Source organism: Thermobia domestica, chromosome 3, assembly GCF_964235325.1.
Source record: "Thermobia domestica chromosome 3, izTheDome1.hap1.1, whole genome shotgun sequence".
Lineage (NCBI taxonomy): Eukaryota > Metazoa > Arthropoda > Insecta > Zygentoma > Lepismatidae > Thermobia > Thermobia domestica.
In genome coordinates, this window is record NC_137456.1 from 90,501,738 (window position 1) to 90,518,898 (window position 17,161).

The following is a 17,161-nucleotide window of genomic DNA, read 5'->3' on the forward strand; positions in this document are numbered from 1 at the left end:
CCCAAGGTGTTCAATTTAGCAGCCACAACCTGGGGCGTGTGAACTAGGCAAGTGTCGTGCAAAATATCAACCTCTTTGGACAACTTTTCCTTGCGTTTTGTCTTAATTGCCTCTTACAGCTGATCCAATAGGCTAGTATAATGTTCACCGGTGATACTTTGTTCCAGTAAATTGAAAATATAAGTCTTTGCTGATGTCTGGGTGCGGAACTTCTTTGGCTGCGGCCACTCCATTAACTGATCTGTAGTCTCAAGATGATAGATAGGATGCTGAATGTTCTTACTAAATGGTTTCGGCTAGTCTCAAAACGTGTCAAAACTGCTTTAGGTACCTTAACTCCTTCCGTCTTTTGATTACTGTTCAGACATTTCAGTCCCCACTTTGCATGTCCAGTTGATAACGAGTCAAACACGCTCCCGTGAGATGTTCAATATCTGGTCTTTTCTTTCTCTCTTTTCTTTCTCTCTTTTCTTTTCTTTTCTTTTCTTTTCTTTTCTTTTCTTTTCTTTTTTTTCTTTTTTTTTTAAATATTAATGTTCGCCTGTCCTTAAGGAACAGTTTATGAACAGTACCATATGTTGCCGTGTCTGATGAGGTTGGGGGAGGGGGCAGTCCACTCCGATGCTTCTGTTCAACGCTGGAATGGTGAGTCTTGAAAACGAGTTATCCAGGTTTTGATGGTACTGTAGGAAGGACACTGCTTCTCCGTCCTTTATAGATTTATCCTTGAGTAACAGAACCTTTATGGTTCAAGTCTAGAAGGGAAAACAAAAGTTACATTAATTACAAAGGACCTGAATTTGTACCATTCCGTACTAAGATATTAAGCTTTTCTATGAATATATATGTAAGTTTTAATGTGTACGGGCGGGGGCAAATTCAGACACTTTTCAGCATTCCTCGTATGTAGACTAGAGACCATACCGCGTAATAAATTCAGACCAAGTTTTAGACTTGAGAAAATTCTTCAGGGAGAGTGTATAAAAATAACAGCACCCCACCCCTAAAAATAACGACGAGAGTGTGATATCAACATTTATAATTTTCTCAAAAATTACTTCAGTGGTTTTGCTTCTATTTCATAAACCAATATTCCATTAACAACGGTGTAATATGATATTAGTATTTTTTCTATTATTATCCAAATGAGTAGTTTATTTTTGAAGACAAGTTCCTTGTGGATGATTTTCTGGAAAACGATACAGAGAATTTGGCTAATTTTTCATAAATAAATATTTCATTAACAATCCATAACAGAGCATAAGTCATTTCTCCTGGAAGAAAAAAAAAATCCACAAAGAGTAACTCAAATATAAGAGATGTTAATTACTGATTAAGCGTAAAGAACACAAATCACGTGTAATAATACTGACGTGGATGTGTTCCTATGATGACATTTTCCTTCATGTTCTCATAGATATTTCAGGCAAAGTTATCGACTGGCTTTTATTGGGATTATTTTTAGCTTAAATTGTGATAGATATTTGGCTAATCACATACTAAAGATGCACATCAATACTTAAGAATTTATTTATTCCAGTAATTAAACTAATAGCAAAAGCTGCCTTATATATACAGTTCTCCTAATACCAATTAATATATAAATAATATAAAAGTACATTATGGCTCAATATTAATTAATGTTCTCTATTCACAGAATAACTTCACCAGACTTATGGACGTTCAACCGGAAGACAGGAACGCACCCATATGTTACCAGTGTAGTGACATGTAGAAGTCGTTGATAAAGATGTTAATGTGCATCGAAATAGTTTGAAAGAATTTTTAAACCCCTGATACCAGGTAAGATATATATATATATATATATATATATATATATATATATATATATTTGAATTATTCAATATGTGTCCCGGTATGTATTGATTGTTTGTTGTTGATTGACGACATATATTTACATTGACAAATATATTTACTTCGTTAAATAAGTTGGAGTGAATAAGATTAAAAAACAACAATATAAGACGATAATCATTGTAGTTACTGACTGATTGAAGTTTCAGTCAGTCAATAGAAATAACAATATTTTATCACTTTATTGTTACATTCTCTTTCAATGTATTTTATTTTGCGTAAATTTATGTTTTTAATAATTTAACATTCACCTATTATGTGCCCAGGGAATTCTGATTGAATTGTTATATTCCCTAATATGATGTTTAGCAACCAATCCTGTTGCTTCGACAGCTAGACATTAATGAAGAGCTTAGGCTTCTACAAGTATTTTTACATTTTATTCAACTTGGACCTTTTTTTCATGCGTACATCAGAACCGTATATTCTAGAGCCTAACCGAATAGACATTAGAAATTATGATAAAGAAATTAAACACAAATCTCATGGTGTAGATGCAGAGTTAACCGCTAAGTTGTGAGTGATAGTTGTGACTACAAATATTACAGTAATCTATTGCTGCTTTTAGTGTTTCTGTAAGGGGAAAAAGAAATATAAATGTTTGTGAAAATCTTCATTACAGTCCAAGCTTTCGAAGGCAACAAAATTGACTGTTGAAATCGTATTAGTAATGTAACAATCTGACTTGGATTCCCAGGGTACATAGTAAATGAGTGTTAATTAGTCTTAACAAAATTGCGAGATTGTGTATATATTTTCTAATATTTTTATATTTAATTGCAGAACGTGACAAATTTGCAGGTTCTAGTGAATGAGTTGCATTTATATGGATTTAGCATGAGGTATCACGCAAGAAGAATCTTCTGCGCAAGGGAGCTAATAAAGTATTACAGAATATTTCCTGATCACGTGAGATGTTACGAACCATCATTACCAGCATTGAGTAGAGAATATTGTTCACTATCTTCGAATAGTGTTGACCAACATCATTCTCTGCTTAGTAGAGTGTGCACGTGGAGGGAGCAATGCTGTGAAGACCGAGTGTTACTTCAATTTATTCAGAAGTTTCATTATAAGCCATGTACTTACTTGTGCAAAGAAGTAACAAACTTTGTAAAAACAAGTGAACATGAAAAACATGATTTGGAGATCGAAGATCCAAGTGATACGTTTGGAACTCTTGACAAAAGATCAGTTTTAGACTCTGCAGATAGTACATATGGTGAAAAGGAAGAGAAAGGAACAGTTCGGGAATGTTCTGGAACACAACTTCGAGTGAAGGAATATGCAAATATGATAAAAGACCTTATTAAACAAAAAAAGGCAGGTATATCCTTTTAATTTTTATTTTTTCTCATTTTTTTCATTTTTAAGATAGGGTTTTCTTTATAAGTTTCACTTCGTCCAACAAATAAGTCACATTAAACTAACGGATTTGGAATCATGTATTATGCATATTAACAAGAAACCAGCATAACATTTTAATTTTGTACTGTTAACACATAGCTAGTAATAGGTATTATGAACAAATTTTGAGAGTATTCATTTTATTTTGTGCATTGGACTTAAAGAAGTACATTTCGTTTCATTTGTGCACTTTCTACAATACAATATGCTCTATCTCACGTTTAATCCTTACTTGTCGGAAAGGAGCTGACAGCGTGCTCTCACAGACACAGCTAATACGTCATGATAAGGCTGCAGCCAATGAGAGTATATGTGCAGACGAAATGAATAAAAATTCGTATGTTATGAGGGGGTTTGAGACTTCATTTTACGCTTGGGTTCTAGACCCATGGGCAGGAATTCGTGAAAGAAGTGGGAGGAGTGGTAGACTATTCTGGAACAGACATGAGAATTATTATGGCGACATGAGAATTATGCCTGTGTGTAAAAAACATCCAATTTTAATCTGCTAGTGATATTCTTTTCTTAACTTTTGTATTCCTACTACAACAAAGTAAGTATGTAATTGTGGAAACTTATCAAATATACTCAGGTTGAATTGCGAATGCATTGGATTCATTGATTCCCTCGTTGTTTGTTTTTGTGCATAATAAGTTCCTTTGGACTATGTTTTCTATAATAGAATCAATTTGCTGAAGTATCTTGTTTCAAAATAACTCTCAATATAGTGGTTTATTTCGGTTGTTTGTGGTGAGGTTGTAACAAAACTTAGTTTTGTTTGAATCGCAGCACAGATTGCAAGAAAACAGCATTTGTGTATAGATGTCTTTGTATGCATTCAGGTTGACAATAGCAAAGTTATCAATGCATGGGTGCTGAACAGATTCTAAGTTCGAGCCCTGATCTTGGTTATCACGTTGGTTTCTCTTGCTGTCCACAGTAATTGTTATACGTATAGAGAAATATTTTGACTTCACCGAGTCAGAGTAAAAATTATGCACAAGTAATACCCTTGCGTATTTAAATATAAAGTCAATTTACATTTTGATCATTTATCCACTGATTTCGTATTCACAGATCATGATAATTCAAAGGAGAGAGAGAAAAGGGGAGAAAACAAGGAAGGAAAGTCTGGAAAATTTTACAAAGCAAACCTTGAATTTGAGTATTTTATTTAATGGAAGATGTGTAAACTTTCATGTTGAATGGAATTGATTATAGAAAGAATCAACTTTTTATTAGCGGTATATTGTTAAAAGAAAAATTAAAAACTACTGAAGACAAAACTTAATGGAAGAGGTATAATTTTTCATTTTGAATGGAAGTCGTTGCAGATAGAGCCAACTTTTTATTTGTTGTATATTGTTACGTTACATTCATAACCGCACATTATTTTATTGCGTTTATTTGTTACAGTAAAATTTTTCAAAGTGTCTCAAAGTACAGAGTAAAAGAAATTAATTTTACCTGTTTGATGTGTTTAAAATAATAATAAAAAAATACTTGTTCATTACATGGTGAATATTTCAATTAACACTAACGAAAAAGTGATGGTTTAACGTAACTGCAGTTTCTTTTTTTCCTTTCCTTTCTTTCTTTTTTATTTTTCATTGCAGATTATAACGTATGTCTTTTTCTACTTTTTAGCTTGCTGATGCTATTGATATTTTGGAAACGAAAATGTTGAAAGAAGATCGAGTGAAACCAACCCGGTATATCTACAATTTATTAATTGGTGAATGTGGTCGTGTGGGCTATACGAAGAAAGCTTTTAGACTCTATAATGAGGTACGTAGAAGAGATGATAATAATAGCAAGGATGTATTGAATTTTATCCGTTAATATAAAGCGTACTTTCGTTTGTGTTCTGAACTACTGTATTAATAGGAAATAATATAATTAATAGGAAAAAATGCAAAAAAGTTGCTTGAAAAAAAGGATTCAGCATTTAGTTGTAGTTTTCTCGGCTTTCGGCATCTATGGCCATTTAGCTCGTCGCGTTTGAGGGATGACGTCCTTCGGCGAGCACACTATCCGAGGAAAGGGAAGGAAGAAAGGATTGGCGAAGAAAGGAAGCGGCCTCTTACCTATAAGTTAGGTACCACCATGGCATTTGCCTTTTATGAATGAGGAAAAACTTATTCAGGGTGGCTGGCCTGAAAAAGCGTTTTACACTTTTTCGACCGAGTGCCCTCACCGGCGCTTGAAAAGAAAGTAGCAAATAATTGATATCGTAATATCTTAGTTAATTATTTTTCTCAGTGGCAGTTAATATTGCGTGAAGCGTGTCGTAAGTTTCTGCAATAATATTAACAGTTTATTAGTTGAACCTGCTCTCTCTACACAGCGCATCATTCACGTATGAGCATGAATCTCCTTGTCATTTCTCACAACATCGGTGCATGTCCCTTTACAGATACAAGTGAAAGACGTCTTGATAAAAATCTACAACGGGTACCATAAAGGAGAAATTGTTTTTCAATATTTCACACCGTTTGCAAGATTGAACCTACTTCCGGTTGGAATTTTTAATTCATGAATGATCAGTGTTTCCTTTCTTTTTGCATGCCGTATGTAATAAGCGAATACATTACATAAACAATTAATTATAATGTCAGTGATATATGGTGTTCATTGGGCAAAACACTCCAAACAATAAAGATTCATCTTAGACTGGAAGACTGGAGAAATGGTTATCCTTCGTTTTTCATTATCAAACGCCTGAGAGATATACAACCGTTGTATACAGTTATGCTGTGTTGGAATGTATAGCTCATAGGATATGATGCGTTACGTTTTTAAAATTTCAACATTCCAGTGCACTCCTAAAAATTGTAGTAAAGAATTAACAGTCACTTCTTTTTTAAATATTCAATTAAAACTGGACAATCTACACAACATTTGGAATTAACCAGCGAAAGCGGCACGTTTCTAGCACTTGTTTTTCGAGTTCTCATTGTCGAAAGGATTGGAAACAAATATAAACTTTTTTGGAGACAAACATATAAACCTAGCATTTTTATATATAGATGACCAGAAGCGCCGACATGAAAGAAATATAGTCCGTGTCATTCAAAATTGGAAGATTAGTAACAAATATTTAATACGGTGATGTAAACGAGACAATATAATATTCACTAAAATAATTAGAACATTATAAATATCGAACATTGGGCATATTCGTGGTGCCGATTTATTTTACTGTGACTTAAGGATGGAATCTTTCTGTGTGAAGCTCCAAATGGTAGCAACTAAAATAATCTAGGAAGAAGGAGCACAGTAGCTCAGTTGTAGAGCATTCACCTCTGATGCGAGGGGTCTTTAGTCCTTGGCCAAGCGAGTTCGTAGTTGATAAAATCGTATCAGTGGTTATCTGTGGGTTTTCTCGGGATTTTCCTATTAATACCACATTTTCATAACTCCAGTTATTTCATAGCCATTCATTTTCGTTAATCACCCGTCTCTTTTAGCCTTAAAGGCATAAGTATGAGATGTAAAACTAGATATTTAATTGACTTTCATTTTGAAATATGAAGAAAGAGACCCTACAGTGCATATACGAGGTGTGGCAATTAAATAACGAGACTGGTGTCATAAATGTGATATATTGCAAAGAAAGTTACAATTGACTGTTATCCCCTTCAATATACTCCCCTCCCCTATCTATACAGCGCTGCATACGTGCTGCCTTCCATTGTTCAAAGCAATGCTGTAGGTCATCAAATGTCACCCTGAACAACTCTGCCGTTTTTCGTTTCACCTCTTCCACGGACTGAAAATATGTTTCCTTCAATGGACTTTTCACTTTTGGGAATAGATAAAAGTCACAGGGACCAGGTCTGGAGAACACGGAGGATGGTCGAGCACAGGATTGCGCTTGGCTGCTAAAACTGCTTCACAGAAAAGGCATTATGGGTAGGCGCATTGTCTTGGTGGAGGATCCATGCATCGTTCTTCCACAAATCCGGTCTCTTCCCCCTTATTCTTTCCCTCAGCTTGACTAGGATTTATTTATAGTAGGTCTGATTCACCGTTTGACCCTGAGGCACTCATTCAGTCATGATGATACTCCTGATATCGAAAAAAAACAAAAACGATGAGCATTGCCTTCACTTTCGACTTGCTCATTCGTGCTTTTTTTCATTCTTGGCGATGTGGGAGTCTTCCAGTGCATGGATTGACGCTTAGTCTCGGGGTCATACTGAAAAATCCATGTTTCATCGCATGTGATGACTCATGTTAGCAAGTCTAGTTCTGCTTTGAGTCGTTCCATGACGTCACAGCAAATGGTCTTTCAAATGTCTTTTTGTTCCTGAGAGAGGTTTTTCGGGACAATTTTTGCACAAACTTTTGTCATGTTTAAATTGTCATGCAAAATTTGTCTTACTGTCTCTTTGTTCATCATGTCTGCGATCATCCTAATGCTCAGACGTCAGTCTTTCTGCAGAAGTTCATTAATTTTTTTAACATTTTCGTCCGTTCTTGAACTCAAAGGGCGACCGTATCGTTCATTATCTTCAACCTCCTTCCTACCTTCTGAAAACCGTTTGTGCCAGGGTTGGCAAAAACCATGGTTTTTATTGGGGGAAAAAAAAAAGTTTTTTTTTTTTTTTGGTTTAAACCCTTTTTTTTGTCTTAAACCATTTTTTTTTTTTGGTTTAAATATAAATAATTTACTCTATGTATTTATATTAGATATGAACAGAAATTAGTTCGTTTCACCCTGGTGTTATTATGCAACAACAAGGTTATGCTGGAAGGGGTCACATAAGCTTAAAGCGGAATCCAAACCGCTTCTCGGCTTACATCCAAGAGAAATTATCTATTTCAACACGAAACTGGGACTAATTGGTCACAAATGCGATTGCTGACTCACTCACGAAGGACTCCTGATAAACATACGTTGTACTGATCTTTACATAGGACAGTTTTTAATATAATTGTCAAGAGATTTCAGAAGGACAAAAAGATAAAGAGTTACACAAGTAAAAACATTATACAGAATTACATATAAATCGGGAAACTCCCGCCTTAGCCATTGGAAAAATCCTGTTATTACTTTAAATGTATTTGTATGTAAAATTTTAAGGTCAACGTATCATAATCACTACGCTAAAACTGAGGTATTAAATTACAAATTTGGTATGTAGGTATCATTCAATAAAATTAAAACAAAGTAGAATCCAAGCTGATGTTGGAAGCTACGTAGGCAGTTGATAAATTTTGCTAATTTCTATCAAAATATTTAAGCAACCTTGGCTTCTTTATAAAACGACAGGCATTCAGGCAAGTAGAAATATATAATTTGGTTTCGTTTCGTATGTTTAAGCTTAACATCCTTATGAAATACCAAGGTTATCACGGAGAAGAATTTCGCTTAAAGGGACACCTCGAATCGCTACTTGGTTTACACTTTAAAGATGGGTTGTGGTTCGACAGAGAATTGAACACGGGACCCCTTGATTCAAAGGTGAAAAGTAGATAAACGTAGTGCAGATGGTTTGATATGTGGAGACGTCACCATGAAGTTTACATGATTTAAAGCATTTTTCTTTTTTTTCTTTTTTTTTTTAACCACCTTGGTTTAAACCAGCCAACCCTGGTTTGTGCCATTCGAAAACTCGCGCACGTGACATAGCATTATCACCATACACCTTTTTTAACATTGCACAACATTCCGTCGGTGTTTTTTTAATTTCACCAGAAATTTGATGTTAATGCGCTGCTCAACTTCACTGTTCACCATGATTCCGGCACTACTACAGAACACTGTTCTCTTCATGCAAGCCTGCAAAGAAAAGAAAAGCTTTCAGAATCATGAAACAAACAGTGGCTGCTCATGAATGTTCAAGATCAGCAACACATCATTAGCTACCTCCCCCTCTCCCCCACGATCCTGCGCGACAGGAGGTGGGCAGTCTCGTTATTTAATTGCCACACTTCGTATATATATGGATGAATATTTGAGGCGCAAAAGGGATCTTTACCCATAGTTTTTTTTTTTTTTTTTAAATTTATTCATAACGAACTAGTATTAGAACGTAGAAACCAGAAACTTGTTTATTTTCCGAATCAAGTATTAGATTTTAGTATTAGTGAAATACGACGCGCAATTATCAGAATACGTATTATTATTATTATTATTATTATTATTATTATTATTATTATTATTATTATTATTATTATTATTATTATTATTATTATTATGATTATGATTATTATTATTATTAGAAACAATGAAATGTTTGGATCTTTTAAAATTTAATAAATAAAAATGCAAATTGTTGCTGGCGGACGGCCTTTTTCCACCAAAAAATTAATAATAATGATAAAAAAAAACACTTGAAATATTTGATATCTCGTTTCAAATTTAAGCGAGCTCGTCAACTGATATGTTTAAGAAAATATTTATGAGAAGTTTGGAGAATGCTTTTACTGGTATACATGAAAATATGTAAGTTAAAGTTTTTAAAAAGTATGTTTGTTTTTATTATTTAATTATGTATATTGTAAAAACAATAAATTTCAAAAAAAAATTTCCGGAAAGCTGACGGCAAAACTTGTATACATACAAAATTAATCAGCAGATTTTCCACAGATGAGGGAAACATCTGGAATAAATCCTTTCGTAATATTCTACTTTGCTGAGAGAGAGAAATAATAATAATAATAAAAAGTACATCTGCGTAAAATATGGTGATTGAAATATATAAAAGTACTTCTTGCAATGATATTCTTTGTGGGGTACAGAAATAGATTGGTTATCTAATATTAAAACTCGGAAATAATAACTTAAAGAAGATTTTTAACAGGTGTTTAATTTCAGTTGTAAATCGAGAAAACAATATTGGGAAATATTGTACATAGTACGAAAGTTATTTTAACGACAGTTGACAAATTGGTAGACAGTAATACTATATTTTCTACTAGCCACACATATATTGCATATATTAAGCACGTAATAATTGCGACAAGGAAACATATCGCTGCTAGAATTAACAAATATTTGAGGAATTTAAAAAATGAGTACCACTCTCGGGGCTTTTAGGACATTTACAGGATGATAAAGCTCATGACATAAAGGTGGCTGAAGTTCTATGCAAATCCAATAGTAATGTTCAAAATATAGTGAAGAAAGCGTTTTCTACAGGAACGAGAAATATGCGTTGAAATTTGGAAAGGGAACAATTGTACAAAAACTGAATTCCTATTATGGATGTTTTTGCGAAATGTAGGAGGTGCGGCAATGATTTATTTATTGACACCTATGGTTTCAAACAATATCCTGGGAAGAAAACAACTACTATAATGTAATAGAAAAAAAATAGTAAAAAAAAAAAATGTAATTGTAATTTTGTATGTTTACTGCTATATTAGGGTGGACCTTGATTACATGGCGAAATTTTTTCCCGAATTTCTTTGCTCCCAACCCCTAAATTGGTTCCATGTCGGACCCAATTTATCCATGAAAAAAATGGGCTCAATCGAAGACTATTTAACCGACCCCCAAGCGACCTAAAGTTTGAATGCATATCCAATATGTTAATATATAGGAAAAGTCTGGAATAAACCCTTCTTATTTTAAAGCGGCTGAAGGGAAAGGGACCAAATCTTGGATACAGGGATTGGAAGTAATCCACATCTGACCCTGAGAAATAGCATGATGGCGGCCATTTTGAAGTCCGCAATTTTGTATTCGGACCCAAAATTTTAAATGGAAATGATGTTTTGTGACATCGTTTTTGGGTAACCTTTCATTATAAAAACATATTATCTTCCTATATTTTCAACTTATCTCTGGTCATTTAATTCTTTTTAGCTTTGAAATAATAGTTTATCTTTCAATATTGTTTTTTTCTTTATAGGTTACTGAAATATTAATAAACTATTACATACATGTAACAAGGAAATAATTATATATGTTATATAATTACATCCCGTCGAAATACACACCAGCCTATATTGAAATTATTTATATGAAATGAAATTACATAAATAATATAATGAATGTTTAAAATGATGATAAAAGAAAGCTGAAGGCTGTGGATAACTAGCCAAATTCTAGTGCATCATTAAGCCAATTTTTGTAGCATCTGGATACTTTTTTCTGTGTTCACTGACTATCTGCAATATGTGTTGTTTCCCTTTTTCGTCCTTTGTTAAAATTTTCCCGTATTCTTGTATCAGTTTCACACCTCTCTCTGCAACATCATTCACCACCACAATGTTTTTCAATATATTCAACCCACGTTGAAAGTTCACATCTTCTTTCCAAGTAAATGGGCATGTTTGCAGAAAATGTGCATTTATCGAAAATCTTGAGAAACATGTCTTCGAATCTGCGGAAACGAAGTCTGAGAATTCTTTTTCTCTGAAGCTGCTGAGTGCTGCACCATTTATAGAGTATCGCTTTATTTGGTTTTGTGCATCACATTCTTCTGTACTCCCTTTTATATTAAGAATCATTTTTTCTTTCACATGTTGTGGCACTTCATCACCAAAGAATGCAAATGCCGCAGTTTCTGGTGACAGATACCATGAGGGGAAACAAGATGGCGACGGAAATTTTGAGAAAATTTAGTTTCTTTACAAGTGCTTAGCGAATTTTTTCACAATACAATTGCTAATTTCTGGGTCTACTTCCCTGTATTCGATTAATTTCTGTAAAAACTTGTAATCGTGATACGGAGCTCATAGCCAATGGTGCAAGGAACCAAGCTTGTAAATAGATTCGGACGAGGAAAATGCATAGTCTCTTGATTGAACTCTTTTCTCGTCAGTTCAAATTGGTCTTGTAATAAATATATCTTCAACGCATATATAGCCTTTGCCATCCACCGAGCATGGCTCACACCTCCAGGAATGCGAAATGAAACTCCTTGTGGAAGGGTGCCGCCTAGGAAGATCATGGCCAATTCTAATAATTCGCGATAGTCATCTCTATGATGTTTCTGATGTATCTGTTGTTGTATGAATTCCAACATATTGACACGGACATCTTCCGGGACATCATCTACCCCAGTTCGGTAATTACTTTTATCTATTGACGACCAGGATTGCCCAAATCTCTTAAACAAAAGCACATCAGGCCCGGAACTTGTACTGGCAGCTGTAGCACCATCCATTACTGCGTGAAAGCTACTTTGAAGAACTATTTCAAATATGTGATGTCGACACGGTAGGTAGAGCAAATCACGATGAAATTTCTTCTCAAGGTTTGCACACGCGCCTTTTATTCTGCCGGTGTTGCTTGCAGTTGTACCGAGGCACAACGCCTATATTTTGCGCTCTATGTCCCATTTCTCCACCACATCGTAAACAGCTGTGGCTTGTGCTTCTCCTGTAGATGACGGTATTTCTGGGATGCCTAATAATTGTTCTTTGCCGTTAAAAGTTACAAATATCGCAAGTCTGTCAACTTTCCCTATATTACTTGTAGCTGGAATAGCTTGCCATCCCAGTGAAGCACCAAAGCATCAGAATCGGCGACATCAAATCTCCCTTTAATGTCTGCTTGCCTTTTCTCCCGCATTTCTTTCCTGTGAAGTCGAATGGAAGAGCGATTAATAATTAAACTTTGAATATTACAGTGAAAAGCTTCTGCTGCTGTCACTAAAAGATGAACTGCATTGCGGTTGCTGATTTTGCATCTGTCGAGTACTTCGCACAGACGTGGAGTTAAAATATCTTGAGTACCTCTTGTACCCGAGGTACTTGGTTCACTCACCAACATTGGATCTCCTAAACATGATTGTGTAGGTGGAGTGGAATCGGAATCATAGGAATTGGAATCTATATCTACATTATCACTGCCAGAAGTTCGTTTTCTTCTTTCTTCTTCCTTTTTCCTGCGTTCCTTTATTCTTCCTTTTTCCTACGTTCCTTTATTCTTTCTTCAGTTTCTTTAAGTTTGCGGTCAATGCCACCCATATAACCTTGTCGTTCTTTCATGCGTTGCATTACTAAAAATTGCTTACTCCCTTCCTTCTTGATCATATCTAACGCATTTTCGTGGGCAATATCAAACAAGTCATCTAGTTGGGAAATAAATGTCGCTCTTTTAGTTTCTTCCACATCAGTTTTTCTGTGTAACCTTTTCTGTAAATCTTGCCATTCTTTGTATAGTACTAGAACCTTCTCAATACAATGATCACTTCGTTTTGTAGAAATTCGTGCCTTTTCCAAAACACAAGAACTTCAGTCACAATTAAAGTCGCACTTTCTTTTATGGTCAACTTAACTACATGCACATTTAAAAATAAAACACTAAGTACTTGTCGTTTTGAAGGCAGATTTGTTCCTACAATTTGGTTCCTAATAGGTCCAATGAGGGCGCATTCGTAGTCTTTACGTAAACAGCGCGAAGCTGACTTCGGGGATAGTGCCATTGCATTGCATACATTGTTTACACTTCGTAAAAAACTACAAATTCAACAGCACTGTGTGCAAACAAACTAAAACAAACAATCGCATAGAAAAACAATCGTACTTTCTCGAAGCCTTCAAATAAGCTGACTGAGCTGACCATTGCTGTTATCGTTTCAGTGTTGCCAGATATGCATCTTACTAGTCCCCTTTCTAAGAGATAAATAACCATTTTGAATATTTTTTTTCAGTGATAAATTGGAACATATTGTTTAAATTATTGATTAGGAAAGAATCATATTTACTTTTTCTTGCACTACAGAGAAACGAATGTGCATTTCTTTCTTTACTTTATGGTTTAATTCAAATAAGGAAAACTATTCAACGATCTTATAAATCTGCAGCCCGTACAGAGATATAAACTCACAGAATATTAAGTTTTATTACTTCGGAGCTTTTATTTTCCATAGTTGATAATTATTACATGTTCATAGATAAGTGGAAAATAAAGGCAGACGTCTGTTTGTCGTCAAAAGCTACCTCAAAATGATATATGATACGAGGTCATTTCTATTTAAAATTTTATGCCCGAATCCAAGATGGTGGACGTCTTCTCGGTCACTCTTCCTCATCTCGGTCACTACTCAGTATCAGGTATGGATCTACTTCTACAACCTCTATCCAAGATATGATATCCTCTATCCAAGATATCCTTTCCCTCAGCCACTTTTAAGTTACAAGAGTTTATTACAAACTTTTGCCATATACTATACATTGTAAATGCATTCAGATGTTTTGGTCGCTTGGGGGTCGGTTAAATATTCTTCGATTGATCCCATTTTTTTCACAGATTAATTTGGTCCAACATGGAACCAATTTAGGGGTTGGGAGCAAAGAAATTCGGAAATCGAAAATTAAGAACCACGTTAACACACACACACACACACACACACACACATATATATATATATATATATATATATATATATATATATATATATATATATATATATTAAACAAATGGAGTCATAAAGGCGAAAAAAACAAAAATATAATGGGTAATGAATGGATAACTAGAGGCATGCAAATTGTAAATATTTAGAAAATTAAAAGCAACATAATTTGTAATTTTGCAGCTGACAAATAAAGATGTTTGAAATCGATTTTCTATTGATACAATTTAGATCAAAATATTTGCAGTTTTGATAGAAAGATGATAAATTACAGATAGACCTTGAGTAGAAAACAACAAGCCATTTCAAAATGCAAAATATAAGTAAATAATAATAATAATAATAATAATAATAATAATAATAATAATAATAATAATAATAATAATAATAATAATATTCTTTCTGAGTGTAGATAAGAAGGTTAAAAATATTTAGGGTTGACTATCACTCCAGACACAGCCATAGATAGTACAAACCATGAAACTGAAACTAAAGAACCGGATGGCTCTGTTGAGTATAAAATTCTAAAAATGTAAGTTGCACATTGTCTTTCTTTCCTTATGTAGATTATAATTGCTAATTAATTAGTAATTAATCTGCAATTAATAATTATAATTACAGATTATAATTATTAATTGCAGCCTGTGTATTTGATTTAATTACTTAAAAATAATAAAGTCTCTCAAGACAGGTTTTATAATTTGACTTAGTAATTCGTTTCTTAGTGTCTAAATTAATGTTTAATGCAGTTGAATTGTGATTTGTGCAATTTGATCATGTATTGACACTAAGACAAAATTTTATATGGCAAATTACTGTTTAAAGGCACCATACAACCAAGATTATGTAACTTTCCATTATAACAATCAAATTTTGTATTTGATTTATATCTATGGATAATAAAATGGATCCGTTCAATTTATTGATGTTATAAAAACCATGGATTTAGTTATCGACCATTTATTTTCCGAGTTAATTATCAAAATTAAATGACATATAGACCAGTCAAAGTATATTTTATTAAAATAAGTTAAATTTTATTTATATTGCACTACAAAGCTGCAGGACGCGTTCTATGTGTAATTACCGTGCTATCGTTTGATGAGTACGCGTAGGACTAGGTGTGTTTTCACTCTTCTATATATTTTCCTGAACATTCTAGTTACCGAGTTTCGCGTAAACCCGAAATATAGTATTGAATACTTTGGACGAACGGATGGTTCGTATTGTTTTTTGTTGTTTGATTCAAATAGAACTCTATACTAACATTCAGAATGTGTTGGTATCGACAAGAAAAATACATGCTTATGTGCCCAACTTGTCTATCTTTCGTAATGTTCTCAGACGTATGTTTTAGTCAACTTATTTAAAGTAACTAGATGGACCCACTAAACTGTAATAATAATGAAGAGGATATTTAATTTACACTTTTTAATAGCTATTTTCTGGAGTTACGGGAAATGCAGTAATGAAACGGAACATTTCCAAGAACATTAAAGAATACAGTAGGGACACTAAACGATCTGTCTAGTTAAGGCATATCGAAATATGTATAGGAATCCCGTAATTACAGAAGTAAAAGTTTCGCACAGAGGCTTTCTCAGATTTATAGAAACGTTTTCAAATATTTTTTTTCATTGGAACAGAAAGTCCAACCTTGATCTGGATGAAGAAAACTTGAACAAGAGATGGAGTGGCATGAATATGAGCGTATAGAACCAAAAACATCAATAATCAAAACCTGTATTTATTTTTCACATTTGTATTATATTCAATTGCTCCAAAATTTCCATCTTTCCTCACACCATTTCGTCACAAGTGTTACGTTTGGTTCGAGAACCAAATGTTTGATATTTGAAAATTCTTTAGCAGGCGTTCTTCGTTTGAAAAGTTCTGAAACAAGAATAAAAAATGGAGAAGTCCAACAAATCATTTGTGAAATTTTTTTAAAGACATCATCTCCATCTACAATTTATTATCACGATTTTTCGCACACAGCAGTTTGCAACTAAACAAACTGTCCAATATCAGATTCTAGTTATTAGAGTAATGTAATTAAGTTTTAGTGTGAGTCAGATTGTACTCAAATATTGAGTGACTGTTGGTATTCACATGAGAAGTAAAATGAAAATGAAATCTTTGAGTTTTACGTCCCACGCTTATGCCAGTTAGGCTAAAAGAGACGGTGATTATGAGAAATGAATGAAATGGTGGAATGAAGAAAGTGGTTGGAAACGAGAGAACGGAGAAAACCCACGATCACAGTGTTTGTCCACTACAAAGTCCACACGGCACGAACTGGGATCGAACCAGGGATTCCAAGCACCGGAGGTGAACGCTCTACCACTGAGCCACCGCGACCCCCAAAACGATTTTCATTACTAGCATGTTGCGCTAGCGCGCTCGGCTACGAGGGCCGACATACATGAGAAGTATATGTCTGCAGGTTTTTAGGTAGAATTAGAAGAGTGAGAAGAATATACAAGCAATTTTTAACGTTAATCTCCCGCAAATAGTTTTCAGGATTATCCAATTGAAAAATTCTTTCACCGTGTCATTTG

At 34.1% G+C, this 17,161-nt stretch overlaps 1 protein-coding gene across 2 annotated transcripts in view; it reads left to right on the forward strand.

The window, feature by feature from the left end:
* The window catches only part of LOC145680608 (pentatricopeptide repeat-containing protein 1, mitochondrial), a 60,126-nt gene that overhangs the window by 8,822 nt on the left and 34,143 nt on the right, over window positions 1-17,161 (forward strand). Inside the window, exons 2-4 of one of the 2 annotated variants that reach the window (XM_081751288.1) lie at window positions 1,658-1,803; window positions 2,659-3,198; window positions 4,930-5,070. In XM_081751288.1, coding sequence (XP_081607414.1) covers window positions 2,713-3,198; window positions 4,930-5,070 — 627 coding nt within the window. In that variant the 5' untranslated portion in view covers window positions 1,658-1,803; window positions 2,659-2,712. Of the gene's footprint in view, window positions 1-1,657; window positions 1,804-2,658; window positions 3,203-4,929; window positions 5,071-17,161 lie in introns of those variants that run through there. The other variant, XM_081751289.1, reaches the window with a different exon arrangement.